The sequence below is a fragment of the Hyposmocoma kahamanoa genome, unplaced genomic scaffold, assembly GCF_003589595.1.
Source record: "Hyposmocoma kahamanoa isolate Upper Pololo Valley unplaced genomic scaffold, ASM358959v1 78, whole genome shotgun sequence".
Classification (NCBI taxonomy): domain Eukaryota; kingdom Metazoa; phylum Arthropoda; class Insecta; order Lepidoptera; family Cosmopterigidae; genus Hyposmocoma; species Hyposmocoma kahamanoa.
Window position 1 is genome coordinate 23,402,193 of NW_020653945.1, and position 27,149 is coordinate 23,429,341.

At 36.5% G+C, this 27,149-nt stretch overlaps 1 protein-coding gene across 1 annotated transcript in view; it reads left to right on the plus strand.

Annotated features, from left to right (window-relative positions):
* LOC113232754 (DNA topoisomerase 2-binding protein 1) overlaps positions 1 to 27,149 on the plus strand; it is a 38,784-nt gene that overhangs the window by 2,498 nt on the left and 9,137 nt on the right. The window contains exons 4-17 of the mRNA XM_026467532.1: positions 1,247 to 1,354; positions 2,602 to 2,861; positions 4,709 to 4,884; positions 6,015 to 6,112; positions 7,534 to 7,650; positions 10,037 to 10,264; positions 13,601 to 13,787; positions 16,063 to 16,182; positions 17,064 to 17,248; positions 19,462 to 19,637; positions 21,891 to 22,090; positions 22,748 to 22,924; positions 23,590 to 23,712; positions 26,050 to 26,078. Coding sequence (XP_026323317.1) covers positions 1,247 to 1,354; positions 2,602 to 2,861; positions 4,709 to 4,884; positions 6,015 to 6,112; positions 7,534 to 7,650; positions 10,037 to 10,264; positions 13,601 to 13,787; positions 16,063 to 16,182; positions 17,064 to 17,248; positions 19,462 to 19,637; positions 21,891 to 22,090; positions 22,748 to 22,924; positions 23,590 to 23,712; positions 26,050 to 26,078 — 2,184 coding nt within the window. The remainder of the gene's footprint in view (positions 1 to 1,246; positions 1,355 to 2,601; positions 2,862 to 4,708; positions 4,885 to 6,014; positions 6,113 to 7,533; positions 7,651 to 10,036; positions 10,265 to 13,600; positions 13,788 to 16,062; positions 16,183 to 17,063; positions 17,249 to 19,461; positions 19,638 to 21,890; positions 22,091 to 22,747; positions 22,925 to 23,589; positions 23,713 to 26,049; positions 26,079 to 27,149) is intronic.

The following is a 27,149-nucleotide window of genomic DNA, read 5'->3' on the forward strand; positions in this document are numbered from 1 at the left end:
GTGTGGCCTGTGCCTACCCAGTATGGAACTTCGTACGCCCATTAGAGGGCAGCACTGGGTGAGCAGATGCTCAGAAGTTTCATCCACCTCGTGGCAGAATCCACATTCTCTGTTTTCCTTCTGCCCAATATTTTTTTGTTTCATATTCGGTTTACGTAAATATGACCATCTCTGAATTTCGGACTAAATTGAAATGGCTCCCAATCCGACTTCGCCGAGATATGCACGTTCTTTGTCTTCTTCATAAAATTTTAAATTACTCCCAGCTTCCTCATTATCTGTGTTCCCGTTTTTCCCCCCTTATCCCCCAATTCCCGCCCAAAACGTACCTGTGACACTAGAACACTTTTATATCCCCAATCCAACTCCAAATTCTTTCACAATTCTTTTACTGTAAGTGCAGCTCGAATGTGGAATAAACTACCTGCTAACATTCGTGACAGTCCATTGGTGGCATATTTCAAACACAAATTATAAGATCACTTCCTGTCGAACGCGTTAGATAGTTTATAGGTAACATATTTGTAAACAAATAATCCGTTATTATAATATATATTCTGTTATGTTAATAAATGCTAAAAAAGTAAAGTAAATGCTAGTTATGTATGTATTTATGTATATAAAGTTCATGTATGTGTGTATGTCTGTCGTATGTATATTATTATCATTTATATTTTATTCACATTTAAATTTAAATTTTGTTGCACAATAATTAGTCCCGCAGACTTCATTTTTGCACCACGGCTAGGGTTGGCTGGAAGAGATCTCTTATAGAGATAAGCTCACCTTTGTATATGTCCATTGTAACGTGTGTTTCATGTGTCTTTTCTTTGTACAATAAAGAATATAATAATATTTGACATGTGTTTGTTAAAACCATAATTCCGTGTTAAAGCTCTAGTCGGCATTCTGATGCCATTCCTGTCAAGTGACAGTGCCTACAGTGTTTGGCACTGAAGGCAGCTATCAGGGCTTTTGAATGCTCAAGTCCCTTAGTCTGCAGCACACGTCTCCCGCGACATGAGTGCTCTCGTTCAGCGGAGCGAGCTTTGCCAGGCTGTGCGCTATAAAGGGCTCGGGACCAATGAAGGACCCCTTAGTGACTGTACTAACTGATTCTATTTGGTTTTGGGAGTTTATTGTGCATGCATCGCGCTACTGTTTCGTACACTTTAAAAATTTTTCGTTACTTTTCAAATACTCTCTTTCATTAATTATAATTAGGTTTTTAAAATTACTATTTCAGGAGAACATTAAGAAGAAAGTTTACTGGATGGGAGGGATATACAATGCTGCCTTGACAGATGACACGACACATTTGGTATCAGACACAGTATTGTCTGATAAGTATGTTGTAAGTCCATAACCAGTTATAAGTAGTGTCAGATATTGGGATGTGTTTGAACCTGAACTTCACTTTTTGCCGTGAATTGCTGTTGAAATGCGGAAGCGGCTTTTTAAAGTATATAGTTTCTTTTAAATCCCTTCCGGCGAATACCGTGACATGTTGCGATTTTTATATTTTAAATATGCACATAAGATTTTGCCTCACTGTAAATATTAAAGGTCTGATGATGACCCGTCGAAATTCTCCTGTCTTTTGGTTGGTTCTAAAATCTCTCACAAGATGTCACTAGCGCTCAGAATTCCGGAAGTACAAAGTACGAAGTACAAAGATGTTTACCAAAAACACGTAGGAAAATTTCGACAAGTCGATAACTTGACCCGTAGCTCAGTTGATAAGAGCAATACTACAATGCAGTATGCTCGCGGATTCAAGTCCCATCGGGTCGAAAAAGATTTTCTATGTGTTCGATCTTTGTATTAATAATGATAATAATTATTTATTTATTCATTTAGGTATACTATCGGTTTATCCCCATTATAAAAATGTGCCAGACGACGTACACACACACACACGCACGCACGCACGCACGCACGCACGCACGCACGCACGCACGCATGCACGCACGCACGCACGTACGCACGCACGCACGCACGCACGCACGCACACATCCACACGCCTTTTATAATGATTATGATCATTTATTTGTAGACAACAGAAATCTATATCTAATTATAATAAATTGTGTCAGTATATTATTTGAAACTTAGATCTAGTATTTACGAGGTGCCTCATTATGAACTCATAATGTTCGAGAACCCGAGACGTCTGAGTACCAGTCCGGCATGGTCCGTCCCGCCACAGAGGTAGTTAAAGTTATATGGTGTGTACCTGACCTAATAATATGTAAATTTGTAAATGAACTTGTTATGATTATGAATACAAAAATCGACCGGACGGGACTTGAACCCACGACCATGCTGCACCGTAGCATTGCTCTAACCATCTGAGCCACGGGTCCAGTTACCGAGTCAAAATTCTCCTATGTGTATTTGTTATAGATCTTTATACTGGCTTTCGGCGTTCGTTGCCGCTAATGACATCTAGTGAGAGATTTTTGAATAACCTTCTCACCGCAGCCAAGGAACGAATTCCTTTAAAACTAGAAAATAGGGACAATAACCCTTGAAATGGTCTGCAGTATCGTGCACGGATCAAGTGAACCTGTGAATTAACATTTAGACTTTGCTTTTCAGAAATCAATACAAAAAGGCATACCAGTAATGTCAGAGTCATGGATAGAAGCAGTATGGAACGCGTCACTCAGTTTGAATGTAAACGGGTCGTCGCCTGATTTTGACTCACACCGCTTGCCACCATTCGCAAACTTACAAGTAACGACTTCAGGCATCACGAAGAAAGATAAACAATTGATAACTAAATTAGTTAATGAACATGGTGGTACTTTTTCTGGTGCATTCCAAAGCGAGACTACGGATGTGGTGGTATTGACCAAGTAAGTTTATATAATTGTCCAGGGTTTTTTTTATAATATAGCAAAATTTAGGGCCGGTAGCTGTAAAGGTCCCTGTGACGACACTACGGCTAAAAAGTCGTTAAAAAACCAAATACCTACAAATGATCCAACAAACAAGCACATAGAAAAATTCGTGAGGTCCGCTGGTTCATTCCGTGGCTTAGTTAGCATACTGTCTGGCACAGTTTGCTAGAAGACGTCCGGATCGAAGGAATTTTTTCTAAGTGTTTGATCTTTGTATTAATAATTATAACAAACTAGTGGAGTAATTTCATATATATCAATTCGCTACAAATTTAAAAATTTATTCATTAAAAAATTAAATAAATTAGAAATGTCAATCCACAACGTACGCTTCGTCGTTTTTTTTGAGTAGCAGTAGAGCTCTTTGTGAAAGATCTCGTCCAGGGAGGTGCTGCCATCTTACCTATGTCTGCCGCCAAGCAGTAATGTGAGCATTACTGTGTAGTCCGTGTAGTAATAAGAGAAAAATACGAATATCGCTTGTACACCAAGAGATAAATACCGTATCTGAGAAGCATTACAATGTAAGCGCCATTTTTGTAATTTTACGGGGGGATGCGATTTTGTGTCGAAAAGCAGTTTGTATGCCAATTAGGGTGTCTCGAAATGTTATTAAAACTCAATTAGTTTTATTTCAAGCCATTCTAAATGTACATGCTGTATTTCGACACAAAACCGTGTCCCCTGTAAAATTACAAAAATAGCACTTACAGTGTAATGCTTCTCAGGTACGGAATGATCCCTGTGACATTTCGGACCGTCATTTCTCGGATTCGGAACTGGGGGTCTACTCTCCGTCCGAAACAATTCCTGTAATATATAATACTCGACCAAATCATGACAATGTCATGTATGAACCCTCATTCGCATCATGCGTCGTTTAAATTGCTAGAGTATTATTTATTTGATAGTAATTGTCTCGGATGGATGTCGGGCGGAGAACGAGAATAAAAGACCTGATACGAATCGGAGACGTAGTCCGCATGCGCTCTTAAGGGTGCTGGTGAAATTACAGGCAGTCTCAGGTTGATAGGCGCAGTGGCAGTGCCCCTCAGATCTTTGCAATTTTCAAGCTCCAAGTGTCACACAGGCTGGTAGCTTACCATCATACGCACAACTTGTTCGTCTCGTCAATTGATATGATAAAAAAAGAGTTAAATAAATTAATAGCTTTAGGCGTTACTTTGCGGAAATCCACGTTCGCCCTCAAGCCTGTGCCAGTTTAAAAAAATATATTTTTATTGTAATGGCACAGACTATAGAAAACAGTTTGAAACACTATTTTAAAACGATACAAAAGAAGAACATCAGTAAATCTACATTCCAATGACAACTGTACACAGCATTGTGAAACAAGAAAATGTAAATTGTACGATATTGTAAATGAGAAAAAAGCAAAAACAAAACAAATATTATTTTAAATATAAAACAAAAATATATAGAAGTGTACATATCTTAAACTACAAAGTTCATATTAACTATTTAGTGACAGACTTTTTTAATGCATGAAGTTTTGTATGATTTTTGGAGAAAATGCAGAAATTTGAGAGTTACACAATCTGTATACAGTGTGACATTTTAGTTATCACCCAAAAACTAATACAACGATCTTTGGTACAAAAATAAAATACGTGTTTTTTTTTCTTTTTGTATCACTTTACTAAAATATTCATATTAGCTGTCGCAAGGTTATCGAAAAAAAGTGTATGTTTGTAGACAACTGAGCTTATTAATAATATTAATTAATTTAACAGAAAGTACTTATTTTCTTTTTAATAAACATTCATATATGTATATAACAGGGAAGGTGTAGGTAGTGACAAATACAAAGCAGCATTAGAATATGGAAAAGCATGTGTTACACCGGCGTGGGTTAAAGAGTCTGCGGCCAAGGGAGTGGCATTACCTTTGGCACTCTACAGGGTAGCAGGGGCTTCCACTTCTTCGCCATTGGCTGAACACAGACTACCTGACATGAGTGAGTATTAGAAAATATGCTTCTCTACTGTAACTGCCATATCTTTTATTGGGTTGCGCACTCAGGTTACCACGGTTCTAAAAATCAGGGTTCGAAATTACCATGATATAAGAAATTATTAGAAGCCCGAAGTCAAAGGCAAGAGGGTTTTAATAACTCAAGTTTTATATTTTTGTACTGTCCGTGATCCGTACAATATTTTCACATTTGCGAGGAAATAAATACAATATAAATATGGTTTATAACACAACAGTTACATAACACAACAATTATGAATTTCTCAAATTGCTGGTTTTTTTTTAAATTCTTCCATAGATAATACAACTCGAATTAAAATGTTGTAAAAAACAAACACGCATGCAGCCAAGGTGGATTGTAAAAAACTAATATGCAAAACTAATTTACCAAAAATAATTAAAATCAATTATAAGAAATTCTTAATAATAAGTGTTTAACTAGTATATGGCTGAATTGCAATAAAATTTCTGTTTCGATAACATTTTAAGCGAATGTTTTAATTTTGTATTTAACAAACATCCTTGCTTGCACTTGAACCTGACCTATTATAAGAAAGTTTGTCGTGCTACAAATTGAAAAAGAACTCCTTCCCAACCACGGCTGTAATTGAAAGAAAAAAGGGTTTTATTTGGGGTATGGTAGTCAAGTTAGCCACCATGCAATTATACCATTTACGAGCAATTGCGATGTAAATATATGGTACAGACAGCTCTATGAATTACTTTTTTATACGAATGCTCTACTCGTAATTAACTTAAGTGTAAGGTTTGCAGTAGAGCTGCGACGTATATATATCGATATAGAAATTAACTAATTTAAAATGTAATTAAATTTGTATCAACTTCTTAGTAACTCGTTTTTATTTACAATTTTACACAGGGTCCAAATCAGTTACACTTGGTCCTTTAATATGACTATATCTTTTTGTTGCACCGTGTATAAGAATATATTTTTTATTTCATGATATTTTAGGGGTAACTCGATAATACGTCATATTAACCCATTATAGGAGACGTATAATGCTGGTTAAGGGATTCCTTTAAGCTTTGGCCATACGTGTATGTATTATTACAATTGTAATGCCTAGATAATAAAAGTTGTTTCTTTTTTAGGTTTAAATTTCTCCCGTATCACAAACATACGGCCTCCGAACAATTTTGTAGACGAAACTAGAGCTACAGATATGTCGAGTATCTCGAGCCGGACTAAGGTAAAAATAATATCAATTAAGCTACAAATAAACTTAGATGTGGAATGGAAGTACTAAACCGATAAAACGTGGCAACACCCCAGTTAACACTTGTTGCTATGGAATAAACAAACTATAGTCCATTTCACATTGGAAGGTCAATGGTACCCTTAATCAGGTTACAAAAAGAAATAGTAAATTTGTATTTGTTGTGGTAATAGTTGTTTCAATTGTAGATTTAAGTGCTTTTATTGTTGACTTTTTGTTTCATTGTTGTTTTATTTGTTGTGTAGTTTTTAACCGACTTCAAAAAAAGGAGGAGGTTCTCAATTCGACTGTATGTTTTTTTGTATGTATGTTGCGCGATAACGCGATTTATGAACCGATTTTGATGATTCTTTTTTTGTTGGAAAAAACCCTCTTTCCAACAAAAAAACGAAGACCTCGGTAGTGGTCCCATTTATTTAAAGAAAATATTCCATCTGTAAGGGTGGCCAACTAGGGTATTAATCCGGTTTCGCGCACTTTCCTGTAACAGAATTCAATAAAACTTGGCAAATAGATGTAATTCCACGAACTTTTGAGATCGGTTTCTTCAGTAATCTGTACTGATTAGTAACGTAATAATTGAATCCTTTTTATTGTGTTTATTATTTGTTCTTAAACTATAGTCTCTAAATTGATTTTTGGTAAAATTTTATATTCTTTCACAATCTATCGATAAAACTATCGACAACAAGTACATAACTATTTAAAATTTAATGAATCTGGCAACCCCACAAATGTCATTTTACTCCGTCTTCAAGAAATACTCATGTATGTCACAATATGCAATCGGTTTGTTTAAAGTCAGTCTCGGGAGTAAGTAAATATGCAAGTAAATATTGTTCACTCCAAAGTTCGGATATAGTAAAAATATATTTAAAAAAGTATAGTTTTAGAAAAGCTCCAAATCTGTGTATTTTTTACTGTATCCCCATTTATTAAATAAATTTCAAGTCGTAAAGCAAAAAAATTGTGTATTTAATTTTCGTCCTCTTAAATTGTGATTTTTTTATCATTGTGTATCGTTAGTTGAAAGGGCGCTTGTGACAAAATCTCAAACCCGAGAAAATAATGTTTAAAGAATTAATAAAGAAAAAATATCTACTTTTCTCTTGTGGTAACTTCATACCTTAGCCGCATAGGAAAAAATAAAAAGAGTAATTCTTCTATCGTGGTCAAAGCATTTGCCATTCGGCATAAGGCATTTGCCAATTGTTGTCCAAGGTGCGCCAGATATACGGGAAAGGATCGTCGTGCGGGGAGGCTTCTTTCGGGCACCCCACGTGACGTTAGCAATATTAACGTTACTGTTTGATAATTCTATTCAATAGCTTGTTTGGATATTGCAGTGTGCCATCGTAGAAGCCGTATAACAAAAATGCGTTTGTCTTTTGCAGCTATCACAAGAGTCTAAGAGAAATGACATGTCGGTGGACAAGGAGATCCAGACTGCGTTAGAGAATTTAGATTTGAGCACTATCAGGAAGGCTGGACCAATCTTTGACGGATTCTGTGTAAGTACAAACAAACTGGGACAGTTTTGTCCACGTTTGAATCAGAAATGAGTCTAGAACATTGTTAGAGGTTGACAGTGCCAAAATAAGGTAGGCAGGTAGAATGAACGCACGGACCCTGTGTTGTTTCTTCGATAGTTGGTGTTGGTCATAGGTCACCACTGAACAGTTATTGGTAGCTATAGCTACTAGTAACTGTCAAAATGTTCACTTTCGGTCAAACGTCGCTGGTAACTATAGTTACCAGTAAATTACAGTACCCGATTGGTGAACTGTTTTACAAATTACTTTGGTATTACCATATGTATTAACACCAAATTTTTACTAGTATTTAACTGTTAAATACTCGATATCCTAATATAAAGAAACAAATATTCATGATGCGTCCTTATAACAGAAAAAAATGTGAAAAAAAAACTTTGGCGGGATTGTTGACGTTTAATGTTTGATGATGACTTTAATTGTGATAGACATTGACTTACAAATAAATGGACGACGGGTCTAATACAAAAACCACGAAAAAAATGTCCCAAGTCAACCTATTCGAAATTTAAATTGTAATGTCATCGCAGTTTCGCGCTGTCCGTAGAACAAATGAAGACTAAAGCGGAGTGTCGCGCTCTGTATACGATTTTAGCGCCTTACAAGTGCGGACACTTTTTAGCGCGGACCCGACGTCCATATAATTGTAAGTCAATGGTGATAGATGACATTATTAATGAATTTCTGTATCGTCGCGTAAAACGACGGAGCCATAGACACAAAAGTTGAAGTTGAAGTTGATTATTATCTATCAAAATGATCGTCAAGATGTGCTTTTTCAGATGGTGTTAAAAGTTTAACATTTGATATCTTATTGGAATCACAACCTTATTGGAAAAAAAGGTCATCAAAGTTGGAAAAAAACTTATTCATTATTAAAATACTTTTTGGAGTAAAATATCACTCAAACACATAACTTTATTCAATATAAGTTGTATTAAAACTTTTTTTAGGTCGTTACATTGTGAGTTGTGATAGGATTCGTCAATTTTCTGCCTCGCGACTTATAGTTTTTTTACGCCATTTTCGCAAATTTTCGCGATTTTCGTCGCTACCCGCGACTGTTATTGATTTATTTTAAAAATAGTTACACATTATATTCATATCATTCTAGTGTTAATCGATAGGTATTTAAATGCTTGTCATCGTTATATATGTTTTGTTTCTTAATAAAGTGGTTAGAAGTTAAAGCGAAAAATACTATGAAAATTTCTCATAAGTGTTCAGTGTACTCAGAAATTAACAAATAGTCGTATTACAATTATAACTGTACTCTAAACAAATGCTACTTAAGTGCTCTTATCGCACATGTTATTCTTTTTACGGTAGCTGAATAGGTTCTTGAGTTTCAAGTGTTTATATTATACGTGTCGTATCGCCGCCCGTAATGTAAACAATAAAAAAGGTATATGATTAGAAAAGTGACAGGTATCAAATATCACGCGCGCCGACGATCAAGTAGGTAGGCGTCTGCCCTGATTTTTAAGGGTCGTCGCGCTTCCCACTGTGGTCTTTCATAGACTGATCATGTACTAAGTTGATTTTCCGTATTGCCGTTGGACGACTGCTTCAGTGATATTGCGTCAAAGCGACCGTTCGTTAGCGCGGCGTAGTTGTAACAGGAGCGGTATTCTGTAATCGTTGAGACTCGTTATTCGATTTTCGTTATGCGGTTTTACCGACGGTATCGATTTTGTCGGCAAATGCTATTCTGTACACTACTTTAACCGATCATAACAACAATTCGGTTCGATATGTTCGTTAAGATTCGATATTTTTATCGGTTCTTCGTGGGCACCCTGTTTTTTTGGGTTGAAATGTTTATGATAATTTCTCTAACCTCAACTGAGCTCATTCAATGTAGGTTACATTTTGATTCACGTTTTTCTGAACATATTGGAGGTTAACTCGTTCTAAGATTGCTCGTACTGTTGCCATTTTACTATTTGTACACACTGTTATGTGATAGTTATTTCTTGAGTTTCTTAATTCTTTGTTATGTTTTTGATAATGTTAAAAAATAACATTTGTTTGATATCATGGATATCTATATATATATATATATATATATATATATATATATATATACAATAGATTTAGGTGTGTTATTCCAGTGTTAGTAAATAATAAAACTTAATTCCTTTCATTCATCCACATTGCGTAATATAAGGTAAAACGTCTGACGTGCATTTGGAAATATTTCAGGAGAGTGATTTAAAGTAATTTTTTGAAGAAAAAAAAAATCATAACTCGTAATTTTACGTTTCCAGCCGCGATACGTATCGTGTCCGGAATTTCTGTCGTAAATAGATAAATTTGCACGATTTTGTTGGCCCCGGCGCAGATATGGGTGACGGGCCTCGACGGCGTGTGCCGCGAGCGCGCTTCGGCCTGCGTGTCCCGCGCGGGCGGCGTGCGGTACGACCGCCCGCACGAGCGCGTCACGCACATCGTGGCCGGCACCAGACAGGCCGCGGCCAGCGCGCTGCTTGCGCTGCCCGCTGTACCCATCCTCACTCCCCTTTGGTTGGTCCGTAGCGTGGACGCCGGACGGGCGCTGGACGAGGCCGAGGTGAGTGCAACCATAGTATATATATCTATAGTCTGTTTTTCTTGAAGACGGAGTTAAATGACATTTGTAGGTTTGCCAGTATGCATGGAATTCTAAATAGTTATGTAGTTGTCGTCGATAGTTTTATCAATAGACTGTGAAAGAAGATAAAATGTTGCCCAAAATGAATGAATTGTAAATGTCACGACGATCTAATTGTTACTAATTGCGTTATTGCCTTCTTTATTCTTATTTTGACAGTTGGCCTACTAGTATCGAGATCAATTTTTATTCATATACTTTTTAACAAGAACAGCCGGATTTGATTATCTATATTGAATTAAAATGAAAATATGTCCCTTCTTTGTATTTTTCAAACATAGGTCTAAATACAGTGTATATAGTATGTTGGGACTCGTGCCCAACGTATGCAATGTAGAATGGCCGTAAGAATGTATGTTGATGGGAATTGTAAGTTTCCCTGAGTACACCGTTCGGTTGAGCTGGGTTGATGCAAAATATGTAAGGCACCGTACTGTCCGAAGGTCTTTATTGTACTAAAAATATAAGTAATTGTACATAAAATGTAAACGCGACAATGCGCGCGATCAGCAACATTTTTAGGTTAAGTGACGACATATCTAATTTACTTCTCGTACAGTCTCCCGACTTAAGGTATAAAAAGGTATAGTAATAACACACACACTCAACATTGCCCCGCACTAGGGAAACCCTGTGTCGCGGGTGCCATGGACACACATATAGACAACCACAATTTACACCCAAACTCACGAGAGAAACAAATGTAGGTCATACAAATATTTCTCCCAGCCCGGGAATCGAACCTGGGACCTCTGCGTAGCAGTCCGGCATGATAACCGTTCGGCCACAGAGGCAGTTAAATATAATAAAATGTCAAAAATGACAAATAAATAAAGTAAAATTTGTTAATGTAAAGCAACACAAAAAAGCATTTTTCTGAAGTGCTAGGTTCACGTAGGAGACGTCGCCTTGTCTTGCACATGTTTATGGAAAATAACAGCTGGTGCCGACTCCGAAGATCTATTAATGTCCTCTTCAATATCTGTCCTGACACGTGGTAATGACAGGTGACGGCTTAGCCTTCGAGGACCTGCACCTCACGTATCTGGCGGCGTTTCTTTATTGCTCTTACGCCCTAAACAGATACTAGTAGTCACGATAATTGTTGTTAAAATAATGTTGGTAATATAATGTTGGGTATTGTGACTGTCGATTTCGGTGTTTACAGTTTCTGGCTGGGCCTTGATGACGTGAATTTTCCTTTTTAATATCTTCAAAGGTTCCTCATGATTTTCAGGAAAAAGTGTTATATTCAATCCATCAACGATTTGGTCAGATCCATTTCTTTTCATTTCACTTTGAAAGTTGTTCTGTGAATGGATAATTACGTTGTTTTCTTTCAATATGCATCGTTCCGGTGATGTTATGACACCTGTGTGATGTAATATCTGGGTCAGTGTTCCAGCTGGGCAAAAAATGCGCGCGCTGCATTCTTCGCAACATGAGAATAGCCACGCGCCACGGCAGTGCAATTGGATCCACTCGTGCCGGCACTGTGATAACGCTATGCGGCAATTTGATATGTTTCTATTGTTTATGATTTGAGCTTGTTTAGTAAGTGGGCAAGTTTAATGAGCAAATTAATTGTTTCTTATTTAAATGTACACATGACCTCATGTCGTTACTGTCTAATGTTATTAATAAATCTTTTCTTATGTTGACTGCCATGTATTCTGATATAGGAATGACTGTCCTTGTTATATCTCCCTCTATATGTTGTATAGGAATAATTCGGCTTAGTTCATACGGTTCATTCGAGATGATCGGTAGATTCACTTCCATCATAAGAAAATTGTCTGTAACTCTAACATTTACTCTGGATATTTTATACATGTTACGAATGCAATCAGGAGACTATACACATGGCAGAGAAAGATCGCGTGAAAGATGTCCCGAGATAATGTTCAGTTGTTCCTGGAACTCCTGGACTCAATAGATAGGTATTCATATGACCATTTCTCACTTCTGTTATTAGTAACAGAAGTGAGAAATGGTCCAGTAACTGTTGTTGTACTCTCTGTATATTTATAGCCAACTACATTTATAGCCAACGTAGTTGCAGTGATATAAGAAGCATGGTTCTGATTAGTTATTATGTGATTTTCACTCTCTTTTAGATGTTTGTTGATGATGTACAATTGTTTGTTAATGACGTCTTCGTTTCGTTTCAAAAGGTTGTATTCTCCTTCTATGATTGATGTGTGTTCTTTGTATACGCTTAGGAGATGATTTTCGTTGTTTTGTATGTACATATTTAATACCCCTTCTGTACTTTTCAGCGAATCGCTCGTCAAGCACAGCGAATAGTGAGTTCGCCACATAGCTTACTCCGTTAACTAATCCTCTTTTTACACGCCTTCCATGTTCAGAACGTAGAATATCATTAAAATGTTTTATCTCCTTCGCTTCATGTTCATATTGAGTAGCTATGGTGCTAAACGCTGTTTGTCTTTGACATAGACTGTTCAGGTGAGTTATGTAATTTTCAATATTGTTTATACTCTGCCAATATGTTCCGCCATAAGATGGTTGTTAGTGGTCGCCTTGAAACGGCGACATATTATGTATGTACTTACAAAAATTGACAATTCAAATGAACTTGTGCTCAGTAATTTGATGAATGGAGTCGAGGATGATTGAAATGAAACAAGTTCGGCTATTTATTCCATAACCATGACCAATATTTAATCGATAGTCGATGGAATATTTATCAACTGCAATCACTAGCTACTCGCAACACTTTTTCGAAATAAACTGTAAGTTTACTCCGTCTTCAAAAAAGACAGACTATAGTATTTAACATAATACACATTTTAAAATAAACTACCAGTTTATTACTAAAATTAAAATTCTTCAGTGATCCGGATTCTGTAGTACACTTAACCGGTTCAGACACACTTGAATACTTATTGTTTTTTATTTACGCAATCTTTGACTATACTGATAATTTTTATTTTTTATTATTTTTCTATTTCTTTTTTTACCAGTGAAATGCAAATTATTGTTTTTTTATTTTATATTTTGTATTTTTGTCTCTTTTTTTAATAATGATAGATAATGTATAATTTATAAATTGTAAATTCGTATTTTGTTCCTAACAGTACAGAATGTTGGAAATCGCACATATGATAGTTTGCGAATGTGGTGTTTAGCGAATATGGTGTATAAAGAATGTAATATATTTTGAGAATGTGGTATCTTGCGAAAATGATATTTTGTGAATATGATATTCAGCGACAGAGGCTTTAATTACAGTTCCTAATAAACACGAAACCCCCAACTCCGAAGTCCAGTCGCCCGCCGAGAGTCGAACCTGCGTCGCCGATGAGCAAGCGCAACTTACAACTGCTGCGCCGCGAGCTCGACCTCCCTCCACCCACACCCGAACTGCCTGAGCCGCCCGAACCTCAACAGGACGAACTGGTCAACCATTATCTTAGTCGTGAGTAGTTTCAGTTAAAACATAGGTTCTCAAAGTGTTTTGGCTCATCGCTCATTTCGGCAATATAAAAAATTTCAATACCCACCACTACAAAAAATAATTGAAAACACATATTTTTTTTATATTAACTTAAGAGATACTTTTTTATATTAACTCATTTTTGATAACCCGGTTCGATCATGACCCATGCGTAGTGTGATCAGGTCAAATGATTCGATCATATGTTCGATATTTTAGCGGATTACCCGTCTCTCATGATACTTCCATATGGCGTTTAAAAGTGTCAATTTATACAATTAGCTTTTATTCTCTCCTGATGATAGGTAATGTGTATGTAATTAAATGCATCATTGATAAACCACACAGGGTACACAATTTCCTTCTAAGAAAAGTAATGGTGCTACAAAACAAAAATACATAACAAAGAACTTATGAGCATTCAAAATTGCTAATTTATTATTCAATAATATTTTAATATTAGCTAGTGCACACTTAAATAAACACAACATACCGAAGAACAGATTGAACTTACAAAATTACCATTTAATGGACACTGCGTCACGGAGCAATTAGGATGAATGATTGATAGACACATTGATCCGTTAACCCGTTAACTCGTTGATCGATTGCTTGACTTTGTGCTTCGATCGAACGAAGGTTCTATCGAAGGCTCTATCAAACAAATGTTCGACCCCAACGAAGAGTGAGAAGGTAAACCGTGTCGTGAATGGGGACATCACGTGAGAATGAACGTGACAATAATATTGTGAATTGTTGAATAATCTCTAAAATTATAGTGATAAAGTCGAATATTGCGCGCATGACCCATGAAACTCTAAAATTATCGGGTTATTTAGAAGCAAGTAACCGGGTTATCGGGTCTCAGGTACTGTTTGAATCATTTTGATTCGATCAAGCACGATTGACACACATCTACTTAAGAATTGGTACTACCTCAGATTGAATTAATTTTTTTTCCTTACTAATAAGGTTCATTTTGCTTGGGTAGAGCGGCAGCGACAAATTTTTTACAAACGAAATTAAAGCGGTTGGAAAAATGTACATACGGGCTCTAGACCCCACCGTGGGTCGGGCTTGGCCTGCGGCGCGTGGTTGAGCTTAGATTACGAGGTGTGCTTACGCTCTTCGGTGACGCGGCGGTTAGTGCTATGGGAGCTTGGTGAGGAGGTTCCCGGTTCGACTCCCGATTTGAGCCAATTTATGAAACGAACATTTCTAAGTTGGTTCTGGTTCGGGTATTCTGGGTATTGCCCTCAGAGATATCGTTGCTCTGGTACTCATAGTACAGGATATCCCCTAATTTGAGAAAAGAAAATTGGTGTAATTGCCTGGAATTACTACTTACTACTAACTTAACCTAAATACTTCTCTTTGGTATAAATCTTTATGGTAAAAATAAAAATAAAAATATATTATACCTTATCTAATAAACGGAATTCCTAAAGAAATAAAGATATCGTTAAATTGTAAAAACATCGAACTGAAAAAAAAATTACTTTTTAGAAAAAATAAAAAATTAATACGCGATTGAAATATATAATAATTATAACCTTCTAATTTTAAATAAAACATATATAAGTACTAACTTTAAATATATTGTTAAAGCGACCATTTATTAGAATAGACTCGTGTTCAGCGGTGGGATGTACATACAAGGATCAAAGTTTAGTGACACCCTTTATTAACGACTTTCACGCAAACTAAGAGGAATGTTAACACGCAGCAGTACGAACGCACACACTACACATAGAAATTTATTTGTACGACGAATGAGCGGTGTACGGAGAAACTTAGTTAAGTTTATGTTATACTGGAATGTGTTGTTTTGTTAGTACTTTAAATGTAATGAATTTTAATTTTAATAAATTTTGTAATAAAGTTCAATTATTTTTTGTGAAATTACTCCACTAGTTTGTTATAATTATTAATACAAAGATCGAACACTCAGAAAAAATTCCTTCGATCCGGTCGGATTCGAACCGATGTCTTCTTGCATACCGTGCCAGACGCTATACGAACTAAGCCACGGAACGAACCAACGGAACTCACGAATTTTTCTATGTGCTTGCGTCGTGTCTTTGTACTTGGTCTTTCAACGACTTTTTAGTCGTTAAATAAATAAAATCTGAATGTGGACAATTATGAGACACTGCCTCTCTAACAGGAGGAGGCAGGTCATTCCATATTTTGGAGGAGACATATTTAATGGATTGCTCCTGGAAGATCAGTAAAATTAGACAATTTTTTGTTCTAGAACACTTACCCCCCGAGCCGGAAAGGGAGAAAACGCCTGAGCCAGCGCCCAACGCAACCCGGCAGGACCAAACTGACGTCACCGATGAGCCCACAGAAGAAATCGAGCAGATATTTAGAGGTACGTTGGTCACCTTTAATAACAGACGAAGGACGAAAAGTAAAATTTTTGGCAAACGACAAAATAAATAAAACTAATACACCGTTTCCGAGTATTTCTCGCCCTATTAACCTACGCATTCTACACCATTGTAAGGGCAGATTTGCGAGTCTGTCCTACAGGATGTTACCTCGTGATTGAAACGCGGTAACCGACACGAGGGTGTTTTCCGAGTAGTTAATGGAATTAAAGAACGTTTGTTAAAATGCCAAAGTAATATTTAATAATAACGCACACACTCAACATAGCCTCGCACTAGGGAAACCCTGTGTCGTGGGTGCCAAGGACGTAGACAACCACTAATTACACTCAAACTAACGAGATAAATAAATGTAGGCCATAACCATTTCTCCCGGCCCGAATCGAACCTGGGACCTCTGCGTGGCAGTCCGGCATGGTAACTGTTCGGCCACGGAGGCAGTTAACATTGTTTTATGGCTATTGTACATTGACTTACAATTATATGTACGTCGGGTCCGCGCTAAAAAGTGTCCGCACTTGTAAGGCGCTAAAATCGTATACAGAGCGCGACACTCCGCTTTAGTCTTCATTTGTTCTACGGACAGCGCGATACTGCGATGACATAACAATTTAAATTTCGAATAGGTTGACTTGGGACATTTTTTTCGTGGTTTTTGTATTAGACCCGTCGTCCATTTATTTGTAAATCAATGCTATTGTAAGTTAATAATGTGTTAATTGTGAACATGTTGCTGCAGCAAAATAAAACTAGATCTAGAACGTGTCATTGCAGAAATCAAGGTTCCATATAGTACATAACCGTACACCATTATAGAATTATTGAGAAACAGTTTGGAAAAGTTTTTTAATCTGACGTACAGGCATAAAAATGGAAGTACAAGGGCTGGACGAGGAGGCCATCTGCGAGATCGGCGCCGAGGTGGCCGCGGCGGGAGGCGCGCTGGCGGCGGCTGGCGCGGGGGGGTCGCACGTGCTGCTGCCCCTGGACTTCGACCCGGGAGACCTGCTCACCAGGACGGCGGAGCCCGTCACTGTTTTTTGGGTGGTGAGTCACGGTTACTGTTGGATAATTTTCCGAAAAATTTCTAACAGTGAACTTTTCCACAAAAATGAAAAAATCCCAAAAAATTTGATTAATTGGAAAAATATCATTTCGAAGGCTCATATTATGTTCTACGTTTGGAAATATCTTTTGAAGTTTTACTTGTTTAGCGTGAATAAATAATATTAAATACACTTGATAATTGGCTAAAAGCCGCCTAAAGAAAAACGAGATTTAAAATAATATCACAACGGCGAAAAAGATCCATTTTATTGACTCCTTCGTTTTCGTTCAGTAACTTGAATTTTTGATAGGTGTCAACGTCAAATGTTTAAAAATAAAGGAAAAATATCCGGAATAGTATTTATATTTCTGAAAAATATTTTTTTACAAAATGAAAATTTTTCTTTGACCCAACACTAGTCAGGGTGGCGGCTGTCACAGCAACCTACTTATCTGCTCTGTGCGCAGTCGCTAGTGTCAATGCAGTGTCGCTTGCGACTTTTTATAACGTGATGATTACATTCGATCTGTTTTTACTACATCACATAAATTGATGTCATTGTACTTTAATATATTTAACCTTGTAAAAATCCATATATCATGTCAGCTAAACCCACAGTTCAGCAAATAAAACTTCATCTAGTAAACATTTTAAGCGTATAAATATCTAAACATTTCATAAAAAATTTACTTCGTTAGTAAATGCGAGGTGCACTTTAGATTGAATAAACAACTTACTGAAAATTTACATTAACTATTGATTACGTACGTTGTTTGATTGATTTCTATTCAATTTCCAAATATTTTAGAGCACTAAATACTTATAGGCTATTTCACATAGGCTGGGTATTGACTGACATTACTGTACTGACATTTAAAATTTTTACATTGCTTGCATATTATTTTTAACAAATCTACTAACCAGGCTACGAAAAGAAATAGTAAATTTGTTATAATATACAAAAAACAAAAAATTTTTGTTGCAATTGTAATTTTAAGTCAAATTGTAATATATTAAGTAGATAGAAAATGAAATGATAACAATAAAAATAAATTCCTCAACTACTGGATGCATAAAACGGAATATTTATCCATAGAGATTTACATCATAGAATCGATAAATCGATTCGGCAGTTGTATATCTCGCATCAATACACGTCGCATCGTGCACGTATTGTTATATGTGCAGTATGCACCCAAATGGCACTGCCATTGCGCCCGAATACATAAGTTGAAAAGTCTCATGTGCCTGTAATTTCACCAGCTCCATTACCCTTCAAATCAGGAACGCAGTAATGCTCGCTTTACTGCTTGTCGGCAGAAATAGGTAAGGTTGATTTTATGCTTTGTTGTTGACTTTTTGTTTGTTGTGTAGTTTTTTTAGTAACCTAATTAATAACATAATAATTGAATCCTTTTTATTTCGTTTATTATTTGTTCTTCAATCATTGTCTTTAAATCGATTTTCTCTTAGTTGCAAATTGTCTCGATAAGATATTTAAATCGATTTTTTTCATTCAATTTCAAACTTCGAAACTTCAAATCTCAAACGTCACCGTGCCCATGCTATGTGAAATGAACTATACTTTATTTTCACTAGAATTATACTTAAATTGCATGGTATCTAATACTTATAGTATTTTTAACCGACTTCAAAAAAAAGAGGAGATTCTCAATTCGACTGTACGTTTTTTTTGTATGTATGTTACGCGATAACTCCGGTATTTGTGAACCGATTTTGATGATTCTTTTTTTTTGTTGGAAAGAGGGTACCTCCATAGTGGTCCCATTTCGTTTTGAAGGAAATCATCCACCTCTAAGGGTGGCTGATCATGCATGAACATTAATTTTTATTAAATCGCGCCTAAATTTTACTTAAGAAGCAATTATTTTAATGGTTGGTTTTGTTATTCTCCAATTCAAGGCGTTTTTCTCTCTCAATATACTTTGAGTAGTGAGAACCGATTTTTATTATCTTTTTTGTCAAGTCCTGTATAGTGGCGAACTAGGGGATATTTCAATAAAACTTGGCAAATACATAGATGTAATTCCACGTACTTTTGAGGTCGGATTTTTTAGTACTCTGTACTGAGATTATTACATTTTTTGGTGTACATTTCGTGATGAATATCCTGATTTGAATAGTAACTTTATTATTATTTTCGCCACTCACTTTAGTAACTAGAATTGTCAAAGACGTATCTCTCTTACAGAAAGATTGCCTATCTCAACAAGAGTTACTGCCTATTGACTACTACCACAGACCCGTGAAATTGTCTCAATGGGGCCAAGGTCCGGGGCCTCTGCACGGAGTCGTGGCCAGCCTTAGCACCTACAGTGGCGTCGAGAGGGCCTTCTTAGATGAACTCGCCAAGCTATTGGGTGCTACGTGAGTATACTATAGTCTGTCTATTTTGAAGACGGAGTAAAATGACATTTGTAGGTTGCCCAGTTTTCATAAAATTTTTAATAGTTATGAGGTTGTTGTCGATAGTTTTATCGATAGATTGTGAAAGATAAAATTTTGCCAAAAATGTCTGAATTGGTAATGTTACGACACACTAATGATTACTAAATGCGTTATTGCCTTCTTTATTCTTACTTTGACAGTTGACCTACTAGTATCGAGATCAATTTTTTATTCATATACATTTTAACAAGAACATCCGGATTTGATTATTGGAATGATGATTTATATTGGAATTAAAATGAAAAAACTTTAAAATATGTCTCCTCTATGTGTTTTTCATACACATAGTTCTAAATACAGTGTATGTATATATGGACTTACAAAAATTGACAATTCAAATGAAGTTGTGCTCAGTCATTGGATGAATAATGGGAAATCGAGAATGATTCAAATGAAACAAGTTCGACTGTTTATTCCATAATCGTGACCAATATTCAGTCGATAGTCGATAGAATATTTATCGACTGCAATCACTAGCTGCTCGCAATTCATTACAACAAAAGTAATTTTACTCCATCTTCAAGAAAGGTAGACTACATATTTACCAATTGTGTATATAGGGGGTAGATTTTTGTGCTTATCATGTGAAAAAACGTTTAGTGTAACTTTGTTTATCATTATATTTATTTTACACTCTCGCCTCTGCCAAGGCCTAAAAGAAAAATTTTGAATTTTGAATTGAGAGAGGCGGCATTATTATTGTTATAAAAAAACATATTATATTAGTGTGTGTTATTATTATTATTAGGTTATCTGGCTATAGTGTATATGATACGTATTTAAATATATGGTTATGAAATGATTCTTAGGCCGCACGTTCGGCGTGACGTTCAAGTTTCGCATTGAGCTAGCTAGGGGTGCACATTACGATTCGATTTTTATGAAGATCGATTCAATTGCATTTTTGGATCGATTCGTTTCAATGTTATTTTTAAGCGAATCGATCTAAAATTGTGGCGAATCGAATGGTCTAGAACGTGTTCGTATTCATAATTTATAGAAAAATCTCATCTTATTAATGATTCATCAAGTATAGAAATGGAAAATAAAGAAAAGGACAAGGCTTGGGACATTAAGTTATTTGACATTATTATTGAAAATTTTAGTTAGATGTAAAGGATTGGCATCTGTGAAAAGAAAAAAAAAGCGTATTATTAATAACTATAATTTTTTTATTTAAAAAAATACCGACCTAAAAATTACATCCCTCTGTTTATTTATCCATGTGACAAGTTTACCGGAAAGCTCGCGAAACCGGATTCATCCCCTAGTTTGCCACCCTTAGGGGTGGAATATTTTCTTCAAATTCAAATGGGACCAATACTGAGGTACCCTCTTTCAAACAAAAAATAATCATCAAAATCGGTTCACAAATGCCGTAAGTGAATAAGTGCCGTAAGTAATTGCGTAACATTCATAAAAAAAAAACAGTCGATTGAGAACCTCCTTCTTTTTTTAACTTGGTTAATAATGGTGTTTTATTTATTACAAATTTTGAAACGATTTTTATGAAAACGATTCAAGGGCATACGATCCAAACCGTGGATCGATTCAGAGGCATATGATCCATTACGATTCAAAAAAATCGATACAAAGCAAAAAATCGGGCACGCAACTAGTTTTCGCCAGAGCGAGGCGCTTAGTATGTTGTTCGATCAGAGTCGGCCGCTCAAGGACAAGCATCTTGTCAGGGATACATTCATTCATTCATTTTATTTAAGAGCCATGCTCTTGTCGGTGTAGCCTCCTCCACTCCTCACGGTTCATAGCCAACTCCTTGACCTCCCTGTAACTGCTCACATTAACCTTTCTTTTTATTTGGTACTACTTTTACTTTTTTCTACCATTTTTGCTACTTTTTCGGGAGATATTGTGCAGTGGTTTCCCGCTTGCCTTCTGCACCGCGGTTCATCGGCCGGGAGGTCGCCCGCTGATATCTAGATAGAAGCCTTTTCAGAACATACATCTTCCGCCTTCTACCAGTACTAGCACCGCCGCTGCCCGATGCTAGGGGAAAGCTTTTAAAATGGCGGCTTTTTCTCGCCATGTCACAGTCGTCGTCGTAGGACTTTATGCAGTATTAGGGATATACACACTTGTCAGGGATACACACTGTTTTATTTTGTTTGAAAAAAAAAACGTTAAAAATTTCTCCTTTGGTTGTTTTTATAGTACCCAGCTTCGCTTCTGCCGACGTAACACAGCCAATGCTTTGGCATCAACGCATCTCATATGTCCATCGCCCGTTGGGGACAAGTACATAGGCGCGTTGAAATGGGGTCTACCCGCAGTGACTGCTGCTTGGTTGTTAGCTTGCGCCGAAGAGGGAAGACGAGTTAGCGAGAAGAACTTTCTTGTTGGAGAGACTAAAGGTACGTACTACACTACGTGAATTGAGGATGAATACCTGGGTTATGGTCATTGTTAACCGTGCATTGGTAGCACCGTGACACTCGTGCATAGGTGTAATCACTGTAACCACTTGTCTATGACAATGCACATTATTATCCATGATAATCGCTGCTCCTAAAGCCGATCTTGCCTGTAATTTACTTTTTCTAATACATATGACGTCTTAACTGAGGATATTATTTAACCACAACATAAAACTACAACATGCTGTGTTATTTGTAAATAAGAGCTTGGGTTTATAATGTTAGTTGGGTATAATGTCATTTGGCAAACAGGTAATGAGTTCGTAATGTCGGTATGGTTTTCTAATGTTTGTTATAAGTGCATTCGTGAGCTTAGAATGGCTTATAATGTTATTTGGCAATTAGTTTAGGGGTTCGTAATATTAGTAAGGGTTTCTAATGCTTGTTGGGAGTACGTTCGTGGACTTGTAATGTCATTTGGAAATCAGTTCATGGGTCCGTAATGTTAGCATGGGCTTTTAAACCTAGTTCGTGGGCATTAATTCTGGTAATGTGATGGCACCGCAATATCAACAGAGAGCAAATACACAGGCTCCTGATGTTGGTCATTTGGGGATAAAATAATTAATGGAAAAATTCTGTATGATTTTTAAGCGCCCCCGTCGCCAGAGCCGGCGGCCTGCGAAGACGCGCCGCCCGTCCCACCAGAGCCGGAGAAGGAGAACATAGACGAGAACGCGATGCGGCCCCCGCCCCCGGTTACTAGCGACGTGCCGCGGAGGGGCTCCGTGCCCAGCAGGGAACATACTCCGAAACTGGTGAACGTTGCAGGTGGCACCATTAATTCCAAAAATTATAATCCTATTTCACTTATAAGTAGTGATCGGAATTGAGGCAGTTAATATACCTAAAATGTGAGCGCTTTCTTAGTATGGACATACTTATTTTATCATTAATGCGTATAAAATTTCTATTTTTACTGTTTATTTTTTAAACAGTCCAAAATATTGGTTGTTTCTTGTTTATTTTTTAAACGGCTAAAGTATTCATATACGTAACTACATGTAGAGACACCACAATGTAGTTTTTTGAGACAATAATTTGTAGTGAATACTTAATAGCAAATAATCTCTTGTCGCCATTTCAACGGAACTAATTATTAAAATATAATTAGTTCCGCGGATTTTTTTTATAACATCAAGTGACGGGACGAACAAGTCGTGCGCCTGATGGTAAGCTACACGCCTGTCCATAACAGTGACAGTGCCACTCAGTGCTTTAAATTGCAAAGATTTGAGGGGAATTGCCACTGCGCCCGTCACCTTGAGACATAAGTTGACAAGTCCCATGTGCCTGTAATTTCACCAGCACCTTTACCTTTCAAATCTTGGCTTTAAGAACCTTCATTATGCAACGATAGCATAAAATACTATTTGAATCATTTTACTTACTAAACTTCACAAAGGAATGTCTTTTTTATTAACAATGCCTTGTAGATGGCGATCACGAGATGTCACCAGCATCGCGGTATATAGCTATGGCTCGACAGGGATTGTTGGGCGGCGATTCGCAGGAGACACCTAAGAGAGTGCAAAACTTAAAAGATGATGCTAAACAAGGTATGTTTCTTAACGGTGATCTTATTTCTCGTGGAACTTTTAACATAAGAAGTTTTTTTTTATAATATCAAGTGACGGGACGAACGAGTCGTGCGCCTGATGGTAAGCTACACGTCTGTCCATAACAGTTGCAGTGCCACTCAGAGCTTTAAATAGCAAAGAACTGAGTGGCCACTTGATCAACTTCAACTTCAACTTTTGTGTCTATGGCTCCGTCGTTTTGCGCGACGATTTTGCCAATGTCAGGGTTGAAAGACATGTGGAGCGGTGGTGAGATAGATTGCCGGTTATTAAAATACTTCGGCGGTTTTTATTCACAATGACGGTTATATATACATATATTTTAATGACATTACAAAAATATAATTTGAGAGCTCATGTTATTTTCTTTCTTTTAGAAACATTGTAGGAAGTTTTATTTAGCGGGAAATAAAAAATAAAATCGTTTAGTAAAACATGAGTAAAACAAAGTTAGGCGTCGTTTTCGTTCAGTAACAAACTTTTGACCGGTGTCAGCGTGGAAAATTATCATGGAGGATGGAGAAAGAAATAAAATTATACGAAAGATAATGGGAGAATACAGGAAGAATGAAAAATATTCATTTTTCTTAAAAATTAAGACTGATCAGAAATGAGAATAAGAAATTTAAAATGAATAGAGAGTTTTGCCATAATAATAATATATCACATAATCACTCTTTATAAAATACGAGTTTCAGAAAGTAAGGCATCGAAATAGGACTACGCACAAGCAAGGTTGCACTGACAAATCCTATCACCTTTCACGTTCCTATAGTTTGGACAAATTGTAGGCAAAATGCATTTGCAAATAGAGTGTCTTCTTTATTTAACTCCTTAGTAAATAAATATAGGTAAACTTCAACACCAGGAGGGTGATTCACGTAATCAAACCGTTACGATATCGTAGCTATTTAGTCGTTGAATTGCTTTTTCGTATTCACATGTGACAGTGAACGTCAACGAGTCCAATTTTAAAGTCGTTCGATCAAATATCGTTAAAGCGTATTCTGGTATATGAATCGAACTTACATCGACTCTGAACGACAAGTCATACGTATTCTGCTAATATTTTGAGTTCTTTCAATAGACTTTCGACGACTAAATGTCAAGTTTCACAATCCAAGATGTCGTTCATTAGTCATTAGGTTTCGATTCTGTTTATATCAACGTTCGTTCAAGTGATACGTGAATGCCCATTTTGGATAGGACTTCGATTGAACGACTACGTAACTTCAACGATATTTTGATAGCTTGAACTTACGCGAATCGCACTACTGTACAAGTAAGCTAAAACGCTTGCTTGGTGATATTTCAAGTGACGGAACGAACAGTTGCAGTGCCACTTTAAATTGCAAAGATTTGAGACATAAGTTGACAAGCCCCATGTATGGGCTTTGACGTCTTGATTGTAGGTAGTTAAGTTAGTTGTAGTTTATAGTTAGTTAAGTTGTAGAGTTGACGTACAATCGTAAAGTTTATTTTTGTTTAAATACAAGTTATTATATGAATGCTTATGTGACCGATTGCGACAGAGTTATTAAATCAACTAAATTATAATAAAAAGTGAATCAGTCGATTCACGTAAAGTAGGGCGCAAACTCAGCGTCTAAATCTTGTACGTGACCCGTAATTTCACCTTTACCTTTCAAAACCGCAACGCAGTAATGCTCACATTACTGCTTGCCGGCAGAAATAGGTAAGGTGGCAGTACTTCCTTGGACGAACTCTTTCACTAGGATCTCTACTGGTAATTAAAACCACTTTGCATTGGGAGAGCGCAGTGGAATAGAAACCTAAACGTCGTCGTGACGACAGATAGTCGTGCAGTTGAAAGTGTCGTGGATTGTTTATTTAAATGGAGTTGTTCACACGACGTTACGACTACAAGCTGTCGTGACAATGGGAAGAGCTAGTAGAACTACAGTCGCCCGACGATAAATAAAACGTCACTATAAAACTGTGACGACAGATAATCGCTGCTTCAAACGACAAGACGCCTGCAGTGACCCGACAACTTGTCGTCTCGGTCTAGTAGAGACAGCTAGACACGACAGTCCTTAAACGATAAAATAAAGTCGACGACACAGTCACCACAGATAGTCGTGATATGAGAACAGGCTAGACGCGACAGTTGTCTAACGATAAATAAAACATTACGACATAATGCCGGGTTCACGAGTCACTTGCGTTTTTCGCTTGCTTGGCTGGGTACACGGCGTAGAAATCTAAGTTTCCATGTTTTAAAATAAAATATAATATATTATTTACAATACCTACTTTAAGTCTCGATGTTCTAAAATAAATATTTAATTACAGTACAAGGTTATGACAGAAAAACAGAGGCCGTGGGTTCCCCGCGACCGCTGAGTCATAAATCGTTTTGTCTTGTTAATTATAATTAACACTGTCTCCATTGACTTACCAATAAATGGACGTCGGGTGTGCGCTAAAAAGTGTCCGCACCTGTAGGGCGTTAAAATCGCATACAGAGCGTCAATCGCGCAACAGTCTTCGTTTGTTCGACTGACAGCGTAACGTACAGTACCAATAATAATAAACTTGTAACAATTACTGCAGTAAAGTGTATTTTGTATCATATTTTCACTAAACAAATGTATCATAATTCTCATTGAAAAGTGTTATTTTGCACAGTTTTATATATTATATAGCATTTAATTTATATATAAATGAATCGCAAATATAAATTACAAAAGCACACAAAATAATCGAATAGCTAACTGTCCTTTTTCTACACATTGCATGCGCAAAATATGGAAAGAGACCCAGTTTCAAGAGGCTTATATAAACTTCTTAGTCATTTTCAATTGATCGAACCACAAGCGATTGAAATATTTAGAACAAAGAAACTATAGAGTCGCCTTGATTTTAACCTTATTTTTAAAATGATTTTTTTTATGAAACGTTAGCAATAACTAACAAAATATTGTTGTACTCGTTTTACGGCTTGGGATTACTTATCAGAAGTCGAAATACATTTGCCCGAAATAACGTTAGCTCGAATTTTCATAATGTCAAATGTATTTTTTAGGAAGATTACAAAACAAAAGCTAATTTTGTCTTTGTGAAAAGCATCAAAATTATTCGAAAGCGTAACGGTTTTATTATAAAGCGGTTTTGGGAATTACGGATATTTAAGTTTACGTTTAGTTGGAATATCGGTAGATTTCTTATAGTACACGCTTATTTTCACATTTGTAGTAACATTTGTATGTATGTATCTGCCCAACTATTTATTATTATCTTTAAGTGAATTTGTACAAAATTCGACATAATAATATATAAATAAAATAATTAATATTTACGAGTAACGCTACTCCATTAGTCTTGTGTTTTATAAATATATATAACACAAGATATATAATAGTAAATATGGTGCATTTTGTTAAGTTTCTAGT